This window comes from Stenella coeruleoalba (genome assembly GCF_951394435.1).
Source record: "Stenella coeruleoalba genome assembly, chromosome: 13".
Taxonomy (NCBI): domain Eukaryota; kingdom Metazoa; phylum Chordata; class Mammalia; order Artiodactyla; family Delphinidae; genus Stenella; species Stenella coeruleoalba.
The window spans coordinates 78702255-78729124 of NC_137159.1; the positions used below are offsets into that span (position 1 = coordinate 78702255).

The 26870-nt window shown below is 39.0% G+C and overlaps 1 protein-coding gene across 1 annotated transcript in view; it reads right to left on the reverse strand.

Annotated features, from left to right (window-relative positions):
* Nucleotides 1-9555: 9555 nt before the first annotated feature.
* The window catches only part of DDX1 (DEAD-box helicase 1), a 34234-nt gene continuing 16919 nt past the window's right edge, over nucleotides 9556-26870 (reverse strand). The window contains exons 14-26 of the mRNA XM_079940562.1: nucleotides 25014-25074; nucleotides 21846-21944; nucleotides 20954-21043; nucleotides 20037-20225; nucleotides 19031-19082; nucleotides 17196-17342; nucleotides 14785-14876; nucleotides 12991-13063; nucleotides 12765-12837; nucleotides 12639-12681; nucleotides 11433-11528; nucleotides 11059-11179; nucleotides 9556-10409 (exon numbers count right to left, since the gene is read on the reverse strand). Of these exons, the coding sequence (XP_079796688.1) occupies nucleotides 10279-10409; nucleotides 11059-11179; nucleotides 11433-11528; nucleotides 12639-12681; nucleotides 12765-12837; nucleotides 12991-13063; nucleotides 14785-14876; nucleotides 17196-17342; nucleotides 19031-19082; nucleotides 20037-20225; nucleotides 20954-21043; nucleotides 21846-21944; nucleotides 25014-25074 (1267 nt within the window). The 3' untranslated portion in view covers nucleotides 9556-10278. The remainder of the gene's footprint in view (nucleotides 10410-11058; nucleotides 11180-11432; nucleotides 11529-12638; nucleotides 12682-12764; nucleotides 12838-12990; nucleotides 13064-14784; nucleotides 14877-17195; nucleotides 17343-19030; nucleotides 19083-20036; nucleotides 20226-20953; nucleotides 21044-21845; nucleotides 21945-25013; nucleotides 25075-26870) is intronic.

Below are 26870 nucleotides of genomic sequence, written 5' to 3' on the forward strand. Positions count from 1 at the left end.
TTCTTCCTATTTCCTTCCTTCCAACAGAACAAATGTTTACTAAACGATCTTCTTGGGGTCAGACTCTGGTCCAGGTACTGAGGATGCTGAAATCAGACCTGCTGTAAAGGATCTACCCTATCTAGGAAGAGATCCTCACATGGAAGCAGGTAAATAAAAACATAGGAATATCAATGTTACAATAAAGGAAGGAACAAAAGATTTGGAGGGCACTGAAGAGGAAGTGACCTGCCTAATGGGGAAAAGAGAAGAGGAGATCAAGACAGCTTCCCAACAAATGTTAACAAAACTGAAAAGAAGTTGTCGACAGAGGCTTGAGTTTCACAACCCTCTCTGCCCCTGCCAATCCTCTCAGGTAGGAGGGGACCCATGGGAGGAAAAGGAGGAAAACAAGAGGATGTTACACAAAGTGAGTCATCCAGCCTCAAATAACCGAGAACTGCAAAGGCAGAAAGTTCCTGACTTGGAAGTTCGCCAATTTTAATGCTACAAAAATAACCATGATGAATTCACATATTTCTCTGCAAGTATGGGTCCACCATAACACTGAAACCTCAGCCATGGGGTGTCGGAGCTTTGGGCCCCGTATGTTCAAAATCATGCTCATGTTTTGGCCAAATTCTCTTGAAGAAGTTAAAAGCTATCTTCTCCTATTGAAAGTGGTCCTGATCTCCCATCCTGTCCTGGCCATTCCTGCTCAGGGTTAAAAGTCAATAGATGCCTTTTGGTTTTGGGCCTCGGTCTCCGTAGAATGGTCGTCACTGTCAGGTAAGTGGATAGACTCTTCCCCGTGGCGTGAAAAATAAGGTAATCAATATCTGTCATATGCCAACTATGCACACTGCAGGAAGAGAAAAGGGAGTAGAGCCCAGAAACCCTTCATGAGAAGTACTTTGGATCCACCTGAAGACACAGAGGGGACAAAAGTAATGAAATCGTTTTTTTAGAATTAAGAGCTATCTAAAGTATAAGGGCAAGACCAAGAGTAATGTACTGGAAGGCTTCCTAAAGGCAGAGCATGGAACCAAAAATCATAGATTCTGGAGCCCTGATTTAACCTTCTGGCCTCAGTCTTAACCTTTCGGAACCTTGAATTCCTTATCTGCAGAAAAAAAGAACATTGGCTCTTACATGAGGCTGCATATAAAATATCTGGCTCATGGTTGGTATTCAAAAATGGGGTGTTCTCTTGCCCCCCACAAAGGAGGTAATAGTGACTCCAATGCCCGAGGCTGGGTGGAACCTGACAGGCAAAGGGAAGGCGGGAAGGCCTCCCAGGAGGCAACAGCGGCCAGCGGCAAGAATGACAGGGCGTAGTGGATACGCGCCTGCATTCCAATGCTACAGCCACTGCTCACTAGCCAGCTGATCTTAAGTAAATCACTCACCGCTTGGAGCCTCAGTTTTCTCATCTGTAAAATGGAAACACTATCAGAACCTATCTTCTGGGGTTATGAGGGTTAACTGAGTTAAGACGAGTAAGCACTTAGAACAATACCTGGTAAACAGGGATGGGTCAATTAATGTTAGCTCTTGTTATACATGGAGGTAAATGAGAAGACCAAGTTCAACGTGACTTGGGGAATAAAAGAAATAAGGCTAGGAAGGCTAGGACCAAATTTTAGAGGGCCTTAAGTGTCCAAGTTATTCTGGACTTAATTAAGGCAATAAAAGCCCATTTCAGGTTCTTGACTGGGGGTTGACACGAATTAATTATAAATTGAAATGGTGAAAATAAATGAATTCCTGTTGTAGTTTTAAATTATACCAGAAAAGGCTGTTCTTGAATAATGACTCAAGGCTCCCGCGTCCACCCCGCAAGATGTTATTCTTTGCAGAAAAGTAGAAAGTAAAGGACAGATCACATATGTGGTCATTGTTCCCACTCAGATCTCTCTTAACCTTCAATCCCATGAAGTCACTTGGTGGGCAGGGAGACTGGCACTTGGGGTGTCCGCTTATCATTTTGGCTTTTCAAATAAGGAGGCACAGCCACTTTCTGAAGTGACTAGGCTCTTTGTTTGGGCTGCCTGTCTGAGCCCACACATCCTGCCCTCACCCCACCCCTTCCCACCCACAGGCAGGCCAAGTCAATTGGGGATCATCACACAAATCTCCACCGTGCTCTCAAAGGGCGATGCCGTAATTCCTAGGATCACCGGATGAATGGCAGGAAGGTGAGTGGCGTTAACATGATACCCCATTGCCCTGTGTTCAGATCTGGGCCTTTAGAGACAGGCAGAATCAAGGAAATGACTGAGGAAAAGCAGCCTGCGTTCTGGAGATGGTAATGAGAATGGCAATTAGCATAAATGCAATTCTGACACGTGTGGAAGTTCTTTTGTACAGAGGACTCCCGAACGCTGGGCCCGGGGTGCAGTGGTCCCATAAGTGCTTTGTAACAGGAGAAACCACTGCTGCACAAACCGGGTAAAAAAAAAAAAATCCTAATTCTCATCTCTTGGCCTTCAGGATCCAGAAAAAAAGACAACAGACTCTGACAGATGTAATGGGAAATAATTCCTTTGAATCTGTGATTTGCTTAGCAGAGAAAAAAAGGAAGTCAGGTAATCCTTAAGTGACCCCAAGTGGTAAAAATATCCCAGCATAAGGGTTTAGGTCTTTGTGGGTATTCACAGTGTGACACTAACGCCACCTGGTGCACTTGGCTGGAAATGACAAGCCACGGACCCCAGAGAGCTGATGTAGGTAGAGGTGGGCCCTGCTGCCTTTGCGTCATTGCTCATGGTGCTGGGTTGTGAGCCAACAGCGGGGAAATGAATAAAAAATTTATGGACGGAAGCATATAATAGAGTTTGTTATTACAACCAACAGAACTAACACCAATATTCTAAGTGAACGGTATTTAATGATATGGATATAATTCAATGTCTCCAAATTGCTAGCTTTTCAGAGCCAAACAAAATACCTCAAGCTTCCAGCCTGTGCAACTACCGCTGAGCCAATTCTCTCCCAAATATGGCTACGAAGTCGTGGGTGCGCCTGCTGAACCTGGTTGCCCTGAGCCTGACTGCCACCTTTTGCGAGCTTTGGTTTGGACGATTGCTCCAGAGGGTTTTCTTGTCCCCTCCTGCCATTACGTAACAATTTCCCACGGGACAGGGTCCTAACCAATTCCCCCACTCTCCAACGTCTCCCTGTCCAAACACGGACAGAGCCCTCCTTTTACTACCCAAGTCATACCGACATACCTAAGTGCCAACGCCCTGAGCAACATTTGAGGATTTCAGGGGAATCACATTGTAGGAAAGGAAAATCGAAACTCATTAGCAGACACTGCTGCTCCTACGAGACTCAGTTGATGCCGTTCCTGCTGGCCATCACTCTCCACCTCCACACTCACCCTGGTGACTCCTATTCTGATCAGGGTTTCCCAAGCTAGACTCTCCTCCCTGAGACCCTAAGCCACCACAAAAAGTAGAACGCCCTTACCATCCAATTATTGCCCTGCAGAGAGACAACCTCTGGCTGCCCCCTCAAAGTCCTACTTGGCAGTAGCAAGTATTTATCCTTTGGGATTTAAGTTAAGGCAACATACAGCCAACAGCCAACCAAAGCCTTTTCTGGTGAACAGGATGAGTTACCAAGCTGGGGAACAAGGTTTAAGGTAAAATAATGAGTTGAGCCAATGATTTCCAGAGGCTTATAATGTGGCTCTGTGGAAAGCAGAGGAAATGGTTCAAATACAAACAAGTGGCAAAAAGAAAAAAATTAAAAGGCCGAATGGGTTTTGAAAAACCGAAGCACCCTTAAAAAGATTTGTCTGAATCCCTAAAGCAACAATTTTGAAAGGAATGAAACTCATCTGGCGGCAAAATTTATTTTTAAAATAACCTTATTAGTCTCTCAAAAATGACAAATGGTACCACTTTTATCAAGTTTTCCTCTACAATAACCTCTGCTGCATGGTATAACCAGCAAGGGCTCCAGCATGAATCTAAACTATATTTAACTTTAAGACACGTATCAGCTGGGCCACGTGCAGAGGGCACACGATGATTTGCAGCAGGATCAAGAAACATCTGGTCAGGCCACTTAAAGCAGCAGCTCTCAATGCATCAGCACCACCGGGGATACCAGGCCCCACCCCAGATTAATAAAACCAGAATTTCTGGAGGTGAAGTACAGATACTGGTATTTTCTTTTAAAGCTCCCTAAGGAGGTCCCAATGCACACCAGGGCTGAGAACCACTGACCTAAGGGAAGGAACCTCATTAAAGGCAGTGGACCAGCCCTGGAAGCCAGGCGATTCTAGTACTACTGCAAGCACCTCCCTCCCAGGTGTCCTTTTCAGTCACCTTGCGTGAGTCTTGGGGTAAAAGACTGCAGTGGGAATTAAAGATCTAAGAGCCATTTGTCCGTAACAGCGTTTCCTGATGTGTAGTCTGAGGTCCATCTGCATCACGATCTTCTAAGGAAGTTGTTAAAGTGCAGCTTCCAGGCCCCACTTTAGACCTGGAGATCTCTGCCTGTGACTTATAACTAGAAGTCAGGAGCACTGCTAGGATCAGCTCCAGGCCTATCTGACTCCAATTCTTTCCAATTCCTATCCCTATTTCCAATTCCCTATCAACACTTTTGACCAGTACAAGTCGAATCACTGTAAGAAAAATCAGAGCTTTAAATGGTTTTAATGAAAGGTAATTATTTAAATCCACAGGACGGAAAACAACAGTAAAAATTCCCCTGCCACTCCTCCCACCAAAGGAATCCTCCATCAGTTACTCTAGAGTAGCAGAACACTATCCCTCCCTTTCCTTCCTGTTCCACTGCATTTTTTCCCTTTTAACAAATATTCCTTTTTCTCCCAAATAAGGTCACCTGGAAAAAACTCCTGATAGACGTCAGCATCTATAGGGAAATAATAAAAGTATTATATAAAGGAAACTACCCCAGATCTCATTTGTATTTACCTACACATTTTTCATATTTTACATATCTCATTCAAGCTGCAATAAAGTATACAGTTCCCTCTTAAGTCAGAAGAATAAGGTGAAAAACTTGACTACGTAGTTTTGCCCATTTAGAATTGGCTGGGAACCAACTTTTATTTTTAAATCTGGACCGTTCTCGATCACTGCCACACACACACTTCTACCTTAAAAAAAGAAAGAAAGAAGCCTTGTACCTTATTTACAGTAAATTTGGATCCTTGTTTGTAGCATAATGATGGCGGTGGGGCAGGAGGGGGGAGGGCGTGGAGGCTAAGGTGTCACGTGCAGAGAAGCTGCCAGTTTGGACATGCGGACCTCCACTCACCAGCACCAGCTCACACAGCGCGTGAAGAGACAGGACAAAAGCAAACTTTAAATGCAACAAGTACTATTTCAGTTTGTAAAATAAGTTGTATAGGGATTCCCTGGTGGCGCAGCGGTTGAGAGTCAGCCTGCCGATGCAGGGGACACGGGTTTGTGCCCCAGTCCGGGAAGATCCCACATGCCGTGGAGCAGCTGGGCCCCTGAGCCGTGGCCGCTGAGCCTGCGCGTCTGGAGCCTGTGCTCCGCAACGGGAGAGGCCACAACAGTGAGAGGCCCGCGTACCGCAAAAAAAAAAAAAAGTTGTACAGTTCTTTCTATGTTGTTAATGTGAACGTCGGCCAGTACCACCCTTTCAGAAAGCAATCTGAAAATGACCCTGAAAAATCTTCATAAGCTTCATTGGTTTTAATTCAAGAATCCAGTTTCTAGGAATCCAGGTGAAGGAAACAATCCAAAAGATAGAACAAAGATGTTGACGGTAACACAGGACAACTGTAAACGGTGTAAATACCGTAAAATGTGGTATGAGCGCCTCTTATCTGCTGACTTTAGCTGAATGTTTAACATAATCCTGAGTGATGAGAATTATTTTCACCATTTTTATAAACAAAGAGACAGAAGCTTCGAGAGCTAAGGACCTCGCTTCAGTCACCTGCTAGTAGGGTCAGAGCCGGAATCGCATCCGGGCTTGACATCTGAGATTCACATCCTCTTCAGTTTCCCTCAAAGCTCATGAGTTACAGACCACAGCACTTTCAGTGGATTATGCAGCCATTAAAGTATTTATAACAAGAAAAATACTTACATTAAATGAAGATATAAAAATTGTACATATAGGTAAGATCTAAACTGTACACCAAAAAATGTACAGAAAAAAAGAAATGAGCCAAAATGTTATTTAGTGGTGACTTTCTCTGCGAGTGGGAATATAAGTAAAAAAGTAGGGAAGGGTGGGGATTACTCTAACCTGAAGTTCTCATTTCCGTTTATAATAGAAAAATATGTATTAAGAACCAGGAACAGAAAGGTTCTGGCAATCTATAACTAATTCCACTAGTTGGAGCCCTTTAGAATCAGTTCTCTTAAGGCAAACATCCCTAGGCAATGAAAGCATTTGGTCCTTCTGTTTAGTTTTCTATGTTCTCTCGGGTGGCTCTGTCCTAATAAGAGGCTCCCAGTATCTTCCAGATTAGCAATACAGTGGAGACACAACCCAGAGTTAGAGAAGCTCATTTAAGTTTATTCAAATTTGGATAGCAAAAAAAATTCCCCAAACACAAAACCACTCGTCACTATGAAAAGTATAATTCTAACAGAGCTTGAAGGTAGCTTTGAAGAGAATGAATGGTGAACAGAAGATGAGATGGTGACAAGGAGAATGTGCCGAGACTCATAAGACCTGAGGGCATGTCTATCAGGTGTTGAAGGTGGGGCCGGTCTAGGCATTTCTGTGCAGAGGGGAGACTGACAGTAAGAGATCTGTGAGTACACTCATAAATTCTTACACTATAATAGTAGGTAGAGCTGACTCTGTGAGTCGGAAATACTAACATTGGCTGGTTAATATTTTAACATTTTCTGGACCTTCAAGTGCCTCTAGTGTCTGTGTTAACTGGGGACCTAAACATACTGTGCCAGGCAGCCTCTGAGAGAGGGTGGCAGTTCTTCCACAAGGCCACCCAGGTTCCCTCTGTCTTACTGCTCTGCCACTCCCCAAGGATAACACTTTTCTAACGGTGAACACTGACTCACTAATACACCAGGTTGCAGCCTGAGAGGGGAGGGAAAGGGCAGGTGGAAGGACATGACACATCACCCATCTCACACCCCACTGACCAGCATCTGGGAGGGACCGTCTCCAGCCAGGTAATCCAGTACCAACTGAAGCTCAGGAGGCTCCATTTCTAATAGGAAGGAGGGGCAGTGAGCATCTCTCACGGCTCAGTGACCACAACATAACCAGAATTTAACAATCATTCACATCCTTAGCATTAATCGGAGGCTGAACAATGGGCACCTGGAAGCAGGGACCCAGGGACTTCCCTGGCGGTCCAGTGGTTAGGACTCTGCGCTTCCACTGCAGGGGGCACAGGTTCAATCCTGGTCAGGGAACTAAGATCCCATGTCCCATGAGGCGTGGCCTAAAAAAAAATTTTTTTTAATTAATAAAATTTTTTTTTAAATAAAATGGAAGCAGGGACCCAGCATAAACGGAAGGATTCATGGTGATGTGAGTGGAAAGTCAGGTCTCCAGGCAACCCCTCCACTGGTCTGATTACATGTCACTTCCTCTTTTAAAAACTCCATTGCCTGAGTAACGACATTTAGACAGTACTTTGAGGAGAAAAACCAAATACCCCTCCACAGACTCCCAGCTCTATCTAGCATTCCTCTCTAACCTCCCCATTTGGACCTGAGAATCATCTTCCAAATGGAGACCCAAGAGTAAAAGCTTAAACTAGGAAACCCAGGTTCTGGTCCTGGTTCTACCAACTGGGCTGTGTGAACACATACTCCTGGAAACTCAGTTTCTGTACCTATAACACGAGAACATGAACAAGATCAGAAAGACCTCTTCCAGCTCTAATCGTTTTTTTTTTTTTATTTATTTAATTTTGGCTGCATTGGGTCTTTGTTGCTGCACGCAGGCTTTTCTCTAGTTGCAGCGAGCGGGGGTTACTCTTCATTGTGGTGTGAGGGCTTCTCATTGCAGTGGCTTCTCTTGCTGTGGAGCACGGGCTCTAGGTGCGCAGGATTCAGTAGTTGTGGCTTGCGGGCTCTAGAGCACAGGCTCAGTAGTTGTGGCGCACGGGCTTAGCTGCTCCACGGCATGTGGGATCTTCCCGGACCAGGGCTCGAACCTGTGTCCCCTGCATTGGCAGGCGTATTCTTAACCACTGTGCCACCAGGGAAACCCAGCTCTAATCTTAAATGCTCTAAATCTCAAGACTTTTCCTTGCCATTATGTCAATTCAAAACTTGTTTCTAAAGCAGTGATTAATAATGGGCATGAACACGGCAAGGAGCTCATCACATAGCTTTGAGATTGGTTATGGTAGTTCTAGGAAATCACCAAAGACAGTGGTCTAATTAATATGTATAAAATAGATAACTAATGAGAACATGCTGTATGGCACAGGGAACTTTACTCAGTGCTCTGTGGTGACCTAAATAGGAAGGAAATGCAAAAAAGAGGGGATATATGTATACATATAGATGATTCACTTTGCTGTACAGTAGGAACTAACACAACATTGTAAAGCAGCTATACCCCAATTAAAAAAAAAAGTTATGCCAAAGAAATATTATGCAAACATATGAATAACTATGTGTAAAACTGTTCTCAGTATTGTTGAAATTAGTGACAAATTGGATTTACCCTAAATATCCAGCAATAGAAGACTGTTAAAATAATATATGGAACACCTAAACAATAAAATACTATATAGCTATTAAATAATTTTTTTATAGAACTCTCTTTGCTTTATCTCTTGTTTTACTTTTGTATCAATATCTGGAAAATAATATACACAATGTTAAAAGTGTGTTTCTCTGGTGTTGGGATTTTGAGTAACTTTTATGTACTTCTTACTTACAGATAATGTATTATGTAAATTAAAAAAACTATGTAATATAAAAATAGAAAGATCACTAAATATATGGAAACTTATTCTTAATAGCTGCTAATTAAGAAAAGTCACAGGGCTTCCCTGGTGGCGCAGTGGTTGAGAGTCCGCCTGCTGATGCAGGGGACATGGGTTCGTGCCCCGGTCCGGGAAGATCCCACATGCCGCGGAGTGGCTGCTGAGCCTGCGCGTCCGGAGCCTGTGCTCCACAACAGGAGAGCCACAACAGTGAGAGGCCCCGCGTACCGCAAAAAAAAGTCACAAAAGTCACAAAAAAGAATTAATCTATTCTGTAAACCACCCCCCTTACTTGCTAAATAAAAGAAAAACTACTTGTTCTATGTAGTAGAAGTAAAACAAAAAAAAAGCAAAGACAGTGGTCTAGATATAAGTGGAAGAATGGAATCCTCATAATCATTTCACATAAACTATGACTCAATATACTAGGTAATGGTTTTCCCACTGCTTACACAGTGAATTTCACTCAAGATTTTGCTTGAAGAAAATATTTCAGTGCGAAAAGATTTAAAAACCATCATATAAGGAATTATAATAGCCTGTGCTATTAAGGAATCTCTAGGGTAAGAATAATTTTCCCAAAGATACTACTTTATAAATAAGAGTCAAAAGGTACAAAGCAACAATTCAATTGTATCTATATAAATTGTCCCTTTTCCTTCTGGTATTTTAGGCAAGAGGGTTTGAGGAAATGTATTTCAAAGAACGGCCTTTAAATTTAATTTTATGACCTAGAGGGACATTAGAATAGTTTTATCTTTACAGTATGTATCACCTGGAAAGAAAGGTTCTTAAAAAGAAGATAAACCTTCAGAAATACATCTTCACGGTCACCATCACCAAATCAGTCATCAGTCCTTAGACACAGAACCTTTTCTAAGTCCCTAAAAAACTCTAGGCCTCCAAACTAACCCAGCTGTCCTTCCACCCTAGGATCGTACACTTTTCTTTCATGCCACGACTCTTCTCTAGCTTCAACATATACCGAGGCGACCATGACCGTCTCAAGGCTGTCTCTATTTAGGACCACTTCTTGTGAAAATTCCACACAGGTCCTCTGCCGAATGCACATACCCATAAACTTTACTTCATAAACCCAGAGCTTCCTTGAAAAATGATGAAATAATTTTAAAATAAGACACAAACTTGCATGAAAATATAGTCATCAAATTTATTATTTTCATTAGGTTGCCATTCTATGAAGAATTCCTAAGACTGATGTTTCTTGACATGCAAGAGTTAGCGTTAACAGCTTAAGTTACTATAAATACTGCTGCTTGGAAGCAGTACAACTATTTTAGAGTTTTAAGACTATAGACTTCTATTATTCAAACCTTATTCAGTGAATGTTAAAATCAGAAGGTTCTGAACAGCTGGTTAGGAAGATAGCCAAGATGCAGGAAAGACGTCTGTGCCTCCTTTTCAAGGGCAGCCAGCTCTTGAACTGTAGGTGCCAAGATATCCACGTGGCCTTTATAGTTTCCACCTGTGTCACACACACGAATCACAGTGATGTGAGCGGCAGGCCTGGAATAACGTGTCAGCAATGCTTTGGCTCAATTACATCAACTTAAACGTTGCTCCTAGCGATAAAGAGGTACTACTGTGCAAGTTATCTACAAAAGAAACTGAGTTCTAAAAGTGTTACGTCAATTAAAATAAATGATTAGGCCTTCCTTACTAACAGCTGTCCCAATACCCCTACCAACTCCTCCCCTAGTCTCTTTTCCTTGGTTTAGAAACCACCAGTTTAGCCTGAATCTTTAAAAAATTTCCAGAATGAGCTAAGAGCATTGCAGGCAAAGGGAATAAATAGTATCCTGGGTTACCCCTTGTTCAAAATTACCATTATTCTCTTGTTTCCTAATAATTCCATAAATTTTCAACTACTCTTATGACATTAACACCTCAAGAGAAACAGCAAAGCTGCTGTCCATTCACATACAGATCACACAATAAGAAATGCTGCAAGACAAGTATGAATAAAGTGCTGTAAGACTGATAAGGAGGGAATGATTAATATGCTAAAAATATACACTAAACATAAGGAAATGAAATACTCTCTTCTTAAACTGAAGCTCAAAAAAGGGACACATTCACATTTAAAACAGTATTAAAAGTAATTCAAAGCTTACCACCAGCAGCTCTTTTTTGACCATAAGTAACTTTCCCATCAAATTCATCCACTGGTACCTTTATATCTGGCTCAACCTGCGAAATGGTACAGTTCAGATGTTCTTCTACCTCAGACAGCAACTAAGAAAGGGAGAGGAAATCGACAGAGTTGCGTTTTAACAGCATTAAATAAAACCAGGAAGGCTGTAATACTTAGTATAAATGGAAGTAAGATTTCTGAAGAGATGAACTCACAGGTTACAATTTATGAACTACCATAACATAATCACTCATTAATTCTCACAGTTCACAAATAGACAAGAGCTGATACATAACTTTTACAGATAAATGCAGTCTATTCCTACCAATTTTAATAAGACTCTGTGAGCCTTACCTGCATCTCATTGTACCATATGGTACAGCCACCATCTTCCTTGAGTCTTGTGTTGTAACACCCTTTTCCACGGCTGCTACATACGTGGTACCAAACCTACGAAGATTAACATGTACGGAGACTGAAACATGCTAGACATCTTTGTTCTCAGTTAGTTTTTTAACATTTTCTGTCCTCAGAGCACAAGAAAAATAGATTGCAGGTATGGTCTGTCATCCAGTCACTACCACTATTAGTAGCTCACTAACTAGGTCTTTTGAAAGAGTTCTTTTTGAAAGGAATCCAAAAGTTTTTCTAAAACAGATGTCAATTATAGAAAGGAATTCTCAGATAAAAATAATGAGAAAAGTAAATACTGGAGAATGCTATATCAAGATTAGTATCGAAAATGAAGTTCAAATGTTTTCTATAAGATATTTTTTAATTTTTTAAATAGATCTTTATTGGAGTATAATTGCTTCACAATAATGTGTTAGTTTCTGTTGTATACCAAAGTGAATCAGCCATATGCATACATATGTCCCCATGTGCCCTCCCTCTTGAGCCTCCCTCCCACCCTCCCTATCCCATCCCTCTAGGTCATCGCAAAGCACCGAGCTGATCCCCCTGTGCGATGCGGCTGCTTCCCACCAGCCAACTATTTTACATTCGGCAGTGTGTATATGTCGATGCTACTCTCACTTCGCCCCAGCTTCGCCCCTCCCCGCCCGGTGTCCTCAAGTCCAGCCTCTACGTCTACATCTTTATTCCCGCCCTGCCACTAGGTTCATCAGTACCATAAAGCAAAGAGCAAAAAGCAAAATGAACAAGTAGTTTGGGGAATGAGTGTGTGGGAGTTCCTTACTCTTGCAGCTTTTCTGTAAATCTGTATCAAATTATTGTATCAATTTATATCAAAATAATAAGTTAACCCTCTCTCCCATAAAAAGTCTACCATGGCATGATGCCAGAGAGGGTTTAAATACTTTTCACTGAAAATTATATGAAAGCTATTAGGGAAAATTACATTTCATATTTTTCCTTTCTAAACTTCATCCTACTAGTCGTCCATTCAATGAATGAAGAGAAAAAGATGCCATTAAAAAGTTCATTTATATTCCATATGCAACTGAATTCAATGTAAATGAAAAAATCAAACTGCTTTCATTTCCAACATCTAAAATGACGACACAAACAATGAGTATAATACAGCACTGAAAAGATTACCTTCTCTTTTTCTGTTGCCACCAGGGAAATGGCCAGCCCCATCCTGAAAGATTTTAAAAGTCTTTATTAGACTTTATTCCTGAAGCACAGAAGCTTAAAAAGGACAAAAGAAAAATGACAGAGTACCTTTCAGCTCTTCCTACTCTGCCGATTCGATGGACGTAGTTTTGCTTTTCATCAGGCAAGGTGACATTTATAACTGTAAACAAAAGCAATTACTACCAATTGACAATAGTTCCTAAAATTTTCAAACATATGTGATGTTTGATGTTCTGAGTATTTCAAACATATTAAATGGTTTCCCTTGAATTCCATAAAATTCAAACTGCAAGCATAAAAACTTTCTTTTTACCATAAGGAACACCATGGATATCAATTCCTCTGGCGGCTACATCTGTGCAAATCAAGAATCTTACATCTCCTTTCTAAAGAGAACAGAGAGGAGAGAAAGGACTTTATTAGTATATATACTAAAAAAAAACCCCACAAATACCATCTTTCCACTAAATGAGACCTCTAACAACTAACGTATTCGTATCATATTAGCCGTCTAGTCATTCATAATTCACTGGAACAAGTACTGCACTTTTAAGTTGTAATTTGCTGAAATACGACATTTAAGGTGAATAAATCAATGACTGGATTCATCTTTGCTTTTTTCACATAAAAGTTCTTAAACCATTGCTAAAATTTGGCTTCATCTTTAGAGATCCTGACTGGTAATTCAAAACATAAGACAGAATAAAATGTAAAAAACATAAGCTTTACTTTTACCCTTGTATTAAAATAATTCAGAATACTAGATATTTTACCTCAAGGTTACACTTTTTGTGACAACAGATAAAATCCTAAAGAGACTGGGCCCCTGGTGTTCTCACCAAGAATATACCAATTAGCCATCAGATGTCATTTGTGCTGCAAGGCACAGCAAGGTTAGAGATTTGGAGGGGGTGAGGGGCATACTGACTTCTGGTCCAACAAAATGCCAGGATAGAGAAGGGTGGCATAAATGCTGAAATGAGGCCATGTGATTTTTTTAAATTAATTAATTAAATTAATTTAAAAATTAATTTAATTATTATTTTTGGCTACGCTGGGCCTTCATTGCTGCGCGCAGGCTTCCTCTAGTTGCGGCGAGCGGGGGCTACTCTTTGTTGCGGTGCGCGGGCTTCTCATTGCGGGAGCTTCTCTTGTTGCGGAGCACGGGTTCTAGGTGCACAGGCTTCAGTGGTTGCAGCACATGGGCTCAGTAGTTGTGGCATGCGGGCCCTAGAGCATACGGGCTTCAGTAGTTGTGGCTCACAGGCTCTAGAGCACAGGCTCAGTAGTTGTGGCGCACGGGCTTAGTTGCTCCATGGCATGTGGGATCTTCCCTGACCAGGGCTCGAACCCGTGTTCCCTGCCTTGGCAGGCAGATTCTTAACCACTGTGCCACCAGGGGAGTCCCCCGCTGTGATGTTTTAACATCCACACCAATTACGCTCAGCATGGAAACATAATCCAAAATTTTTAAGCCCAGTACTTCCTACCTCTTTTCATATTATGGGTCTGAGAGAAATGATATTTGTACTATACACTGGGTAAACACACTGTGATAAATGATGAGAATGCTTGTGGGTGGAGGCCACTGACCTTGAGTTCTATATGGCTCAGCCCAACCCATCTACACCAAAAGCTATACAACCTGTTCATGAGCTGAAATCACTTAACTGTGACAGTCTACCCCAAATAATTCAAAATATATTTCATTCTACAAAACAGGTATTCTGATACCTGTCTGAATCTACAAATTAAGTTCCCTATGGGTATTGTTACAATTTATTAAAAAAAAAAAAGGCTCACAGACATGATTTAACTATCTAATGATACGTCTCTTAAAAATATCTACCCAAAAGAATTTAACTAAAACTTCCTTAAGTTGAAAATTCTTGTCAAGTAGTGTTGTGCTGATGGAGAACATGTAATTTACCATTTGACTGTTAAAGATGACAAAACCCTGCTGTGATGAGGACGTAACAATAGGGCAGAAGTATTTTGTAATTTCTAGGACAAGAATTGCTTTAACAATATTAACTGGAACTGATTAAAACTAGATACAACTCCCCTCTTACGTGTGAAGGAAATGCAGTCAACTAAGTATCAGTACCTTGAATCTTTCCAAGTTTTGCTTCCTCTCATGAGGCTTTCTGTCACCATGAAGACAAACACATGAGAACTGGTGCCCCTTTTTATCAGGTCCTAGTGAAAAGCACATTAAACAGTTAACCTTGGAAAAGGTGACGACTAAGACTATGTCAAAAAAACCAGTAACATTTAGACTACCAGCTGGGGTATAATTCTACGGAGATCTATACCCCAACTTGTCATAAACCATGGTTAACACAATTTCTGTCATAGGTGAAATACCCTTAAAATGAACTCCACGAGCACTAAAACTGACTTGCTCTGAAGGACATTTTAAGTAACCTTTCCCAAACTGCAGTGGTAGTTTCTGCGTACACAGGGAACCTCACCTAACCCATGTAAAGCGAAGAACCAAAAAGTAAACAAAAGAGATTATTCTTGGAAGAAGCAAAACAGGCATCAGGAAGTTCATGCCCTTACTAAAAGGCCGCGATCACAAGCCTGCCCTCCTCGAGGTATTCTAAACAACTTAGTTATCTGGTTTCTTGGCCAAAGCAGATTAGAAGCAGCAAACTGGAAGGATGGAGAAGTGGTATTTTAGAGGCGAGTGCAGTGGTAGCCAATCCTAAAAAAGAAAGTCTTCAAGTAGACACAGTAACAAAAAGCAGTGCAGTTCAGACCAGAGCAGTAATAGTCACTGTGAGAATTCTTTCCATTTTGCTATATGTTTGAGAATAAGTGTTGGGAAAATAGATAAAGTAAAAATAACCATTAACATTGACTATACTTGCTTTACCACATATCTATCCATCCCTCTATCCCTCTATCAACTCACTTCTATATTTCTGAAGCATTTCAACGTAAACTGCAGGTATCAGTACACAGTTCAACGTAGAGTGCAGTATTTGTTCAGGTTTTTTCTCTTGTTGACGTTAAAGTTACATACAGGGAAATGTACAAATCTTAAGGGTACATTTTCTGAGCTTGGACAAACGCATACACCCATGTAGCCCAAAGCCCTATTAAGATACAGAACACGAATACCATCCACCAAGTACCTTCACGCCCTTTTTCCCAGTTATCCACACTCCCACCTTCCTGGGGACAACCACTGTTGTGGTTTTTCTCTCATCGTAGATTAGTTCTGGCTCTTCTAGAACTTCACACAAATCGAATCAGACAGCCTGTACTCTTGCGTAAGAATTCTTTCATTCAGCATAATGCTTCTGAGATTCACCCACCATTTTTGGGCCCATCAGCAGTCCATGCCTGTTCAGTGCTGAGTAGTAGGTATTCCACTGTACAGATATTTTGCATTTTGTTTAGCCATTCTCCTATTAATGGCCTCTTAGTGTACAGTTTGGGGCCATTATAAATGAAGTGCTATGACCATCTTGCACACATCTTTCTTCAATATATATTCTCACTTACCTTGAGCCAATACTTAGGAGCTGAATTGCCAGGCCATAAGACAGCAATGTTTAATTTTATAAAAAACTGTAAGACCTTTTGCCTAAGTGACTGTACTTCAACAATGTATGAGCTCCGGTTTCTCCATATCCTCACCAAAATTTGGTGTTTTAAGTATTTTTGATCTAGTCACCCTGAGTGTACAATTGTATTACATTATGGTTTTATTTTGCATTTCTCTAATGACTGATTATACTGAACATTCTCTCAGGTTAGTTTATATATTTAACATTAATTATGAGGAGCATAAAATTATAATCATTATATCTTCATTGTAGATTGAATATTTTATTACATAGTGACCCTTTTTATTTCTAGTAATATTTTTGCCTTAAAGTCTATGACATCTCCATTAATACAGTTAGACCAACTTTCTTTTAATTAATCTTTTAACTGACACATACATATATTTTTTCGTTCCCCTTCCTTTCAATCTGTCCATGTCCTCAGGTTTTAGGTATGTTTCTTGTAAACAACATACAGCTATACTTTATCCAGTCTAACAATCTATGCTCTTCATCAGAAGACTTCAGTCCACTGATAAATACTATAGTGTTTATCCATACGCTCAGATTTTTCCACCAGCCGTTATTACTCTATAATTTCCAACTGCTCTGCTTTTTCTCATTTCCCCCCCTTCCTTTCTTACCTTTTTTTTAGATTAAGGTTTTTTTTTCTCAGTTATTGATTTAGAAGATATACATTCTATTATTTAATGATTACACTTGAAATTTTAACATTAATCAAAAACTTTACCCTTCTTCCAAATGATACAAGGGCCTTGGAATGCTGTGATTCATCTTCACTGTAGTGAAACTGTACCTATGTGGAAAATTGTCTCATTGTCTTTCCTACATCGTTGCTTTAAAATCTGGGCATCCACGCTACACTGCATCAACATGAGACTAACAATCTATTAAGTGAGAAAATAAACACAATTTATTTCAAGTGAGGAAACATTACCTCCTCCTTGTTGCATAAAATACTGCTCCAAGTTATCACAGTCGATTTTGGTTCTACAGAAAATGATTGCTTGATCCATCTTGTGTTCCTTGATTGCTCGGACAGCATACTCCCCCTTCAGGATTTTAATAGCTTCAGACCACATCTCTTGAGTAACACAATAACAACGAAAAAGAAAAAACAGAATTTTAATCTGAAATTGTCACGAACACACATAATTACAGACTTACTGCTTCACTCACCTAAAAATCTCTACTTTAATACAGGTATTATAGACAAAACCAAGAAATAAAAAGATAGGGTGAAATGGTGAGATAATCCACTTGCTCATTTATTTTTGTTTCTCTTAATGTTTTTTATGCCAGTTTATGGGATACCAAAACACCTATAACCATACCTCTTATAAGGGAAAATGCACATGTACAAACACACACACACACAAATAAACAGAAATACATACCCACAGCAAAACTTTGTTCCTACCTCTCATTGAGAACTAATCATATTCTGCCTTGCATTAACTTCCCTAAATGCTCAATAAATGTTTACTCAATTACTTTAACCTCTTTAAAAAATAATAAATGTACTTTCTAAATCAATCTGAACACCAGAAAGTTCAAACGTCACTCTATGAAGTAAATATTTTACGTCAAACCTAGTTAGTAACTTCTTAGTTGCCATCCTCCAAATGTCTATTTTTCAGTGTGAAGCTGGGCTATAGTTACTCTACCATCATATAATGCAAAATTTTAATTTTGTAATCCAACATATTTCTAAGGTCTCTCTAGTCGTCTCTAATTGTAGTAAAAACTACGCAAAACTTTTACAAGGAAAAATATATGAGGCAGTAAAAAATTTTTATTTTATAAAATGCATTCCCAAACAGCGGGATGATTGATACATTATTATTCTGACTATCAGTGTCTGCTCCTCTCCAACAATAAGGCTGGCTGAGCATACACCTCCTAAATTCGGAGCTACACATAAATCTGAGTTCAAAGGAACCGTCTTTAATCAAAATTTCAGATAATTCACCTTTTAGGTACTTGTTAAAAATCTACCAATGAATCCAACTATGAACAAAATGCAGTCTAACCCTTGCCAATGATCCACTTGAGACATGTGATATCAGACATGTGGCCTAATGGGTTTCAGATCTCTTCTAGGTTCTCTAAACACTATCCTTGTATCATGCTGGATCTTCATATATCTTTGAAATATTATGTACCTGATACAAACTGTCTCAATTCTGCATAGAAGTATCTTCATTGACTCAATTAATTTTAGGCTCTTTCAAAATTGATAAATATTTAATGATATGGAGTTTCAGTATGGGAAGATAAAATAGTTCCGGAGATGGATAGCGGTGACGACTGCACAGTAGGCATGTGCTCAATGCTACTGAATTGTACACTTACGCACAAAAAGAACCATCTCAGGATCACTTCTGTATCTTTCACAGGGTTGTAGCTAAAGACATGTCCCTTTGTTACCCAATTGCCAGATATGAAGAATCTACATGACATTTCTCTTGGCATCCAGGGCTAAAATACAACCTGTAGCCAGAGAAATTTGCTGGCTTCCTGGAAAAATGAGAACTGTATAATCCAAAGTATTTGTGATTTGGATGCCAGGAGACTAATACCTTAAATTCAGTGATTAATATTCCTCTAAGCTGACTGATATCAGCTTTCCCCCCATTTTTAAATTATTTTTGTTCCTTGTATTTTCAGATTTCCTGTTCCTTCATGAGAGGAGACAGGGCACACGTTCGGTACAACAGATCAATTCGTTTTCAAAATCTTTCCACGATTTTATTGACTCTTCTAACTCACCTGGACTGTTTGCACCAGGTCTTGTATTATCTTTTGCATGTACTTCATCAGTCTGTCAAAAGGAAAGGATAAAACAGAAGTGGGGAAGGGTTAAGTAATGATTCAGAACAGGTATCTTTTTATAAAGGGAGAACTGTATCTAACTTTAGATTGCATTTCAGACATACACCTTTATAATCTATAGGCAAAACCATTCTTCAGATTCAGAAAAACCCTTTATTATTATTTTTTTTAATTTTTGTTTATTTTTGGCTGCATTGGGTCTTTGTTGCTTCAGGTGGGTTTTCTCTAGTTGCGGCAAGTGGGGGCTACTCTTCATTAGGGTGGCTTCTCTTGTTGCGGAGCACGGGCTCCAGAGCGCAGGCTCAGTAGTTGTGGCGCACGGGCTTAGTTGCTCTGCGGCATGTGGGACCTTCCCGGACCAGGGGTCGAACCTGTGTCCCCTGCACTGGCAGGCAGATTCTTAACCGCTGTGCCACCAGGGAAGCCCAGAAAAACCCTTTATTAATTATAGGTCTAAGGCTAATCAATTTTAAATATAATAATAAAAAATCGAAGGTGGTTTTCAAAACATTGTGTATTTAGAATAAGCATACCCTTATTATATAAAGGTAAATCTAACAATGGTGAAAAAGTGAGATGATGGACTCATGAAACTGATATTTAGAAAAATAAGGCACATCAAGAAGACTCTAAAATGCTACTAAAAATGGAAATCATTATATCAGAAATTAGCCCTAGATATACACAGGTAATCCTATTTATTTACAAAACCTAAGTCAAGAAAGATGATTACAGAAGTAACTTTATACAGAGAGAAAAGTAAAGTACGAGCCCATCACTTATTCCATACCTAACAGACCTAAACTCTTCTGGTCAACGTGCCAGACTTCTCTTTTCTTAAAGGTACAATGTCTGGTTGCTTTAAGCATCACGAAGAGCTCAAGGTTAAACTAGTTTATGAATGCTTTACTCTACACAAATGTGAACGTTATAAAGTACTTACCCTAATGTGGTTTTTCCCAAGCCTTTCCCAGATTCTGTCAGCTTTGGGATTCACTGGGACAACAACATGGTGGACAGTATCTGGAACAGAATCTTCTCCTTTCAAATCAACCCAGGTGGGAAAGTGCATGATCTTCTCAGACAGTTTCTTCACATCAAAAGAGTGCAAAGTGGCTGAGCAAACAATCACCTAAGAATAGAAAAACCAAAATTTAGATAAGCTTTTATAATAATAATGATTCTAGCATATGAATACAGATGTGGGGCACGAAGTACGCTAAGCCTGGAATCTAAGACAAGTTCAATACCTGACTCTGTAGCAACAACTAGTGGTGTGACTTTGGGCGGGTTAATCTCTCTGAGCTTCAGTCCCCTCACTTGCCACAGAAATCATGCCATCTATTCCTCAAGGTCCTACAAAAACTAAGTAAAATGAAAAGGTTTTTAAAAATCTAAAGCCATAAACTTGTCCCCTTCTCTTAAAAGCCTCTCCTCTTGAATTCTTCCTAAGAAAACAGAATGAGAAAGAGTAATATTTTAAGAAATAATTACTAAGGAAATAACTGTTTTTCTACAGTTCAAGACATTTCTCCTTCAAAGAGGAAGCAGTGCTCAGAGTCTTGAATATAAACCCTAAATGCTCTGTAGAAAACAAAAATAACGATTAAGAATTTTTTACTTATAGTCTTCTGTTACACCTAAGTAATGTCCTTAAATTCTCTTCACCTTTATTTCTAAAAGCAGCTCATAAGACTGTTTCCTTTGTGTGTACTACTTAATCAGTTAATGAAGAAAATGTTTCATACAGCAGTTAACGTAATCAGAAGACACTGAAATGTGAATGTAAAACAAAAAAAGTAAGCATGAATACGTAACAATTGTCTACATGTATTTTAAGATGCATTGGTTATTTCATACCTGAAGTCTTTTTCCATCAGAGGTAATCTGAGGAATCTGATTGTGAATCCTATTTATAAAATCAGAGTAACCTTGAGAAAGAAGCCCATCCTGCGTAAGAAGCAAAGAAGAACATAAGTTTTGTAATCAGTATCTAAATCTTTCTTTTCTAAATCAATTGCAAAATATAAGATAAAGAAACTAATTCATACATATCTCCATACTTTCAAAGTAATTATTTTCTACTGGATATTTAAAGGCAAGTTGTAAATTCAACTTTAAAGCCCATGTGACTATAATATGAAAAAGCTGACAATAAATAACTCAAAAACCATACTCTGGTATTCTAAAATGAATACAAGAGTTAATAACTCCCACATCTCCTTCAGAATACGACTCTAATATGAGAAAGCAAAGACCTTCAATGTTGAAAAACTACCTCATCTTGAAAATAACTTGGAACTATATCTCAAGAGCCCAAAACATATTAATGTAATTTGTAATGTGTAAAAAAAAAAAAAAAATGTTATGTACAAACAAGATAACTAGTTGGAGTACAAAACAAACCTACATGTCTAGTAATAAGGGTGGTTAAATAAGCCATGAAGTGTGCATATGAGAGACCATTCGACAGCCTTTAAAAATTGTTCATAAATAATGACATGAAATACTTATGTACCATATTTTTCTAAAAAAGATTTCCCAGATTCTAAATAGCCTGATTGCAACTACATAAAATAGTATTTACTGTAATTATAAGCAGTGAATGAAAATACACCAAACTGGTAACTATGTTTCTCTCTAGGGGTTGGGATCATGACTAAATTGTATTTTTTCTTCACCATTTCACATAGTTTATCCCCCAAAACATAAGCAAATTTTTTTTTAAAAGCATGAGTATATTTCAACATACAGCTTCATCCAGGACCAGGAATCTAACTTGGGATAAGTTCAGCTTTCCAGTTGACACCAAATCATCCAGTCTTCCTGGAGTGCCAACAACTATATCTACCTAAAAAATATCCAAAAAAAGCACCTTAAGAAAACTGAAGAACTATTGTAATCACCTTAGAATAGCAACCAACAATGGTCTACTTACAATGAAAACATGCATATTGAAGTAGTCATAGTCAGCTGTAAATGTGCGAAACAGGAGTTCTAGATAATGCTGTATTATTAAACTTATACCTGCTTTGAAATTAATGCGAAGACTCTGGCAACTGATTGTAACATTTTAACCTGTTATAGACAGTCTAGTATATAAAATTTGTTTTCCAAGTGAAAAATCAAAAGAATTTATAGGAACTCTGAAATTAAACCAGGACCCAAATCCCAGCTCCACCATTACCCAGCTGTGTGACCTCAAGCTACTTAATCTCTTCTAGTTTCAATTTTCTCATTTTTTAAATGGGTAACATTTTCTGCTTTGCAAGACGGTTGTGATAATTAAGAGATCAGATATGTAGTGCATTTGATGCCCAGTGTGCCAGGTGCTTGATAAATTTGGTTATAATTAATAATGAAGATGACCTAATCCAGGAAAAACAGCAATAATGACTACTTGTCAAGTGCTTATAATGAACATGTGCTGTGCTAACCTTTTACAGGTATTATATCATTTCATGTTACCACTAAGGAAAGCACTACTATTATTAGTCCTGTTTTTAAATGAGGAGACTGAAGTTTAGAATTCTAAAGTCATAAGAACTTAGATGATACAGCTAGTAACTGGGATTCAAACTCAAAGTCCAAACATGAGAAAAGGTCTAATTCAAGTAAGAACAAGTTTTATTTAGCTTTTTATTATAAAAATTTTAAGACATCTACAAAGAGAATAGGAGCCGCCAATGCCAGGACACCCGATTAACCACATTTTCCATTTTCACACACACACCTTTTAATCAAATCCATGGTATAGTGATTAGGAACATAGGCTTTGAAGTAAGTTCCACCTATGAGTTGTAAGATCTGGGGCAAATTACTTAATATTTGGTATAAGCCCTCTTCCTGACCTGTAAAAATGGGGAAGAGGACCATCACAAAGGGCTATTGTGGGAATTGAATGAGAAAATGTATGTAATGCACTTAGCAGGGCCTGGCCCATTTCTAGAAGGTAATCAATAAAGGACAAATATTTCTAAAGTGTGTATATGGAGGTATGTGTGTGAGCACAATAAGGTATTATATAAAATCATTCAATAAATCAGACAATTCAAAACTTCTACTCTTTATCAACAGGCATAAAAAATGACTTCTTTTTCACTTGTGTTCTCCACTCTAGACTAAAACCGTAACTATCTCCTAACAAATTCATCACTATAGTCTCATTACTTCAATATCTCACCCCTTGAAAAACTGAAAAAGTACTGTGCTGAATGGACTTTTAATTTGATCCAGTAGAAGGCATTTAAACTCCCATAAATAGTGAAAGACATTTCTGAAGCTATTGTTTCAACTATGTTGATAACTGTAAACAAGTCTCAGTTCAATCTAGAAAATACTGTCTGAAAATAAAACCCACTCAATGTATTAAGAATGTACTATGTGCCAAGCACTGTGCTGGACACAGCAATGAATACAATACCACTCTGGTTCTGTGGGTAACGTCTCTTTACCAAAGGATTCTAACCCACTGTGCGAGTTTCCTCCCTCCTCAATTTCAGCAGGTAGTCAGCATGAAAACAGAAACTCGGTCTCTCAGGTTTAAAAACAAAAAGTCAAATTGGAAAAGCCTGAGAGAAATAGCTATATGACTTGGATAATGGCTCCAACCACTTCTTCAGGCCTAACTGCACATGTTGCATAACTGTGCAACTTTAAAAGATTAAAAAAATTACATAGTTCTATTCTCTGACTCCAAAGCTGACTTCTGCCTGTAGCATAAGACATAACACAGGGCTAAGGGTGCCAGAGGATGGTGGGAGATAACAGAAGTAGACAATGTAAGATGCAAGGAAGAGCAGAAAGAGAATATATTACATCCCCTAAGTAGAATGGAACTGAATCCTGCCAGGAAAGCTATGGAATAACACTCCCTTTACTTTGCCATTAGCTTCAGCCAGTACCAAATTTTAGATCTGCCTGGCAAAAGCAGATCGAATTCCCTAAAAGCTCCGGAGCTGGACAACGTAAGTTAAGAAACTTAATAACTTACGTGGAAAATGAATTGGGGTTTGAGGAACCAAGATAGGGAATGAACATATTAAATCTCTCTTATAACCATTAAAATATAGCAAATCAAATAAGAACATAACAAAGCTATGTTACTATCTTAGAATAGTATTAAGTACAGTAATGATTCCTTGCTCTTGATATGCCACACCAAGTCAAATCAAAACCATTCAGCCTGAAATTTCATTTGACAGCAGCACCAAGGCAACTGAGGGGAGAACATATTTGCTCACCGTAACTCAGTATCAAGCAGTTTAGATTAAATGATAAAATGTTTAGGGAAGGAAATGAAAGAGAAGTTTGTAAGGACAAAGTTACTTCATACATACAAAATATTTTATGAAGTTCTACCTGTACCTGAACTGACAGGCAGTTAAGAGTTTCCCAAACTTCTTCCCCAGTAATGAGGATCACAGTCCGAGCTTCGTCCTCGGTAACAGCACAGCCTTTAAGACTTCCCCTTACACAAATCTGAACTCATCTCCCCTCCTACTAGAACCACTGCCTTACCATCCTTCAGCCCTCCCAAGGATCACTGCCAAAACTACCTTCTCTGCAATCCACCTTATCTCTATTTCTATTCTTAACTCCAGCTGCTTCTTTTTCAATTATCCCCAGAGGAAATAACTAAATGCATGAAAATGCGAAGGAAATTCGCAGGTGCTCAAAAGATAAACCAAAAAAAATTCACATATGTTGGAATTTTGCATGAGGTGTTTGGAAGAAACTACCATGCTGTACACTTTGGGAAAAGGAAAGGCATAATTGTAAGATATTTTTGAACATACATACACTCTTTTGAACTTGTTTAATTTCAGCCTCATTTGACTTTTCTTGACACACAGCAGAACTATATTGCCAAAATGACAACACATAGTGTTACTTTTTAAAAATTAAAAGTACAACTTACCCCATTATCCAAAACAGAGAGCTGATCCCGTGCTGCAACACCTCCAATTATCAGAAGCTCCCTGAAATAAATACCAGAATAATAACGTAGAAAAGGATTAAAGCCTGCTTTATTGTTTGTTTTTTTTCAGTTTTGGGGAGGTGGATATTACAACTGAATAACTGAGAAAGAATCTACAATGAAGGTCTGGAGAAGGAAAGAGACAAGGCACTTCATTTCCAGGAGCTACATAAAATGTTAACGCACGGTAAAGCAACTGAGGAGAATGCGAAAGCTTGGAGCCCAGAAAACATCAGTCCTCATCTATACATCTTTCTATATTAGGATAATTCCAGGTACCCCAAACTCTGGTTTCAATCAATCTTTATAGACACATGTGGTTGTACGTGTATAAAATATATACTCTGAAAGAATATATAAATATTAATTTTTAAAAGTTGCCTCCAGGTTGATAACCAAAAACTGGGGAATGGGGTGAAAGAAGACTTACTTTTCACAGAATATCCTTTTGTGTTTGAATTTTTCTCACTCCAAATACTTCTAAAAAATATGTTTAGATTAAAAAAGATTACTTTGGGACTTCCCTGGCAGTCCAGTGGTTAAGAATCCACCTCCCAATGCAGGGGACGCGGGTTCGATCTCTGGTTCGGAAACTAAGATCCCACAAGCCGCAGGGCAACTAAGCCTGCATGCCACAACTACTGAGCACGTCGGCCACAACTAGAGAGCCCGCATGTCACAACTACAGAGCCCATGTGCCACAACTAGAGAGAAGCCCGTGCGCTGCAACAAGGAGCCTGCGCACCACAACAGAGATCCTGTGTACCACAACTAAGACCTGACGCAGCCAAAAATAAATAATAAAATATACTCTAAAAAAAAAAGCTTTATGCCAAGACAATTCTATGGGGGGAAAGAACAGTCTTTTCAACAAATGGTGCTAGAACAAATAGATATGCACGTGCAAATGAATGAAGTTAAACCTCTTCTTTAGGTCACACATAAAAATTAATACAAAATGAATCACAGACCTAAATATAAGACTTAAAACTACAAAACTCTTAGAAGAAAACGTAGGAGTAAATCTTCATGATCTTGGGTTAGGCAAAGTCCCTTACAACACCAAAAGATGAACAAACAAAAAAGCAACAGATGAAAAAATAAACTGGACTTCATCAAAATTAAAAACTTTTGTACTTCAAAGGACACTACCAAGAAAGTGAAAAAGCCCACAGAATCACAGAATGAGAGAAAATATTTGCAAATTATATATAATTAATCATAATACTACATGTATATATCTTACAACTCAACAATAAAAAGACAAATAACCCAATTGAAAAATGGGCAAAGAATCTGAACAGACTTTATAAATGGCCAGTAAGCACATGAAAAGATGTTCAACACGATTAGCTATTAGGGAAATACAAACTCAAACCACAATAAGATACCACTTCACATCCATTAGGAGGGCTATAACTGTAAGGACAGATAATAAAGTGAGGATGTGGAGAAACTGGAACCCTCACGCATTACTAGTAGAAATGTAAAATAGTGTTGTCACTTTGGAAAACAGTTGCGTGGTTCCTGAAGATGTTAAACATGAAGCTACTATATGATCCAGCAATTCCACTCCTGGATGTATATTCAGGAGAAACGGAAATGTACGTCCACACAAAAGTCTATACACTAATGTTCACAGCACAGTAGCCAAAAAGTGGAAACAACCCAAACATCCATCGACTAATGAGTGGACTAATAAATATGTGGTAAATGTATACAATGGAATACTTTTGGGCAATAAAAAGGAACTAAGTACTGACACATGCTACAACACTGATGAACTTGAAAAACATT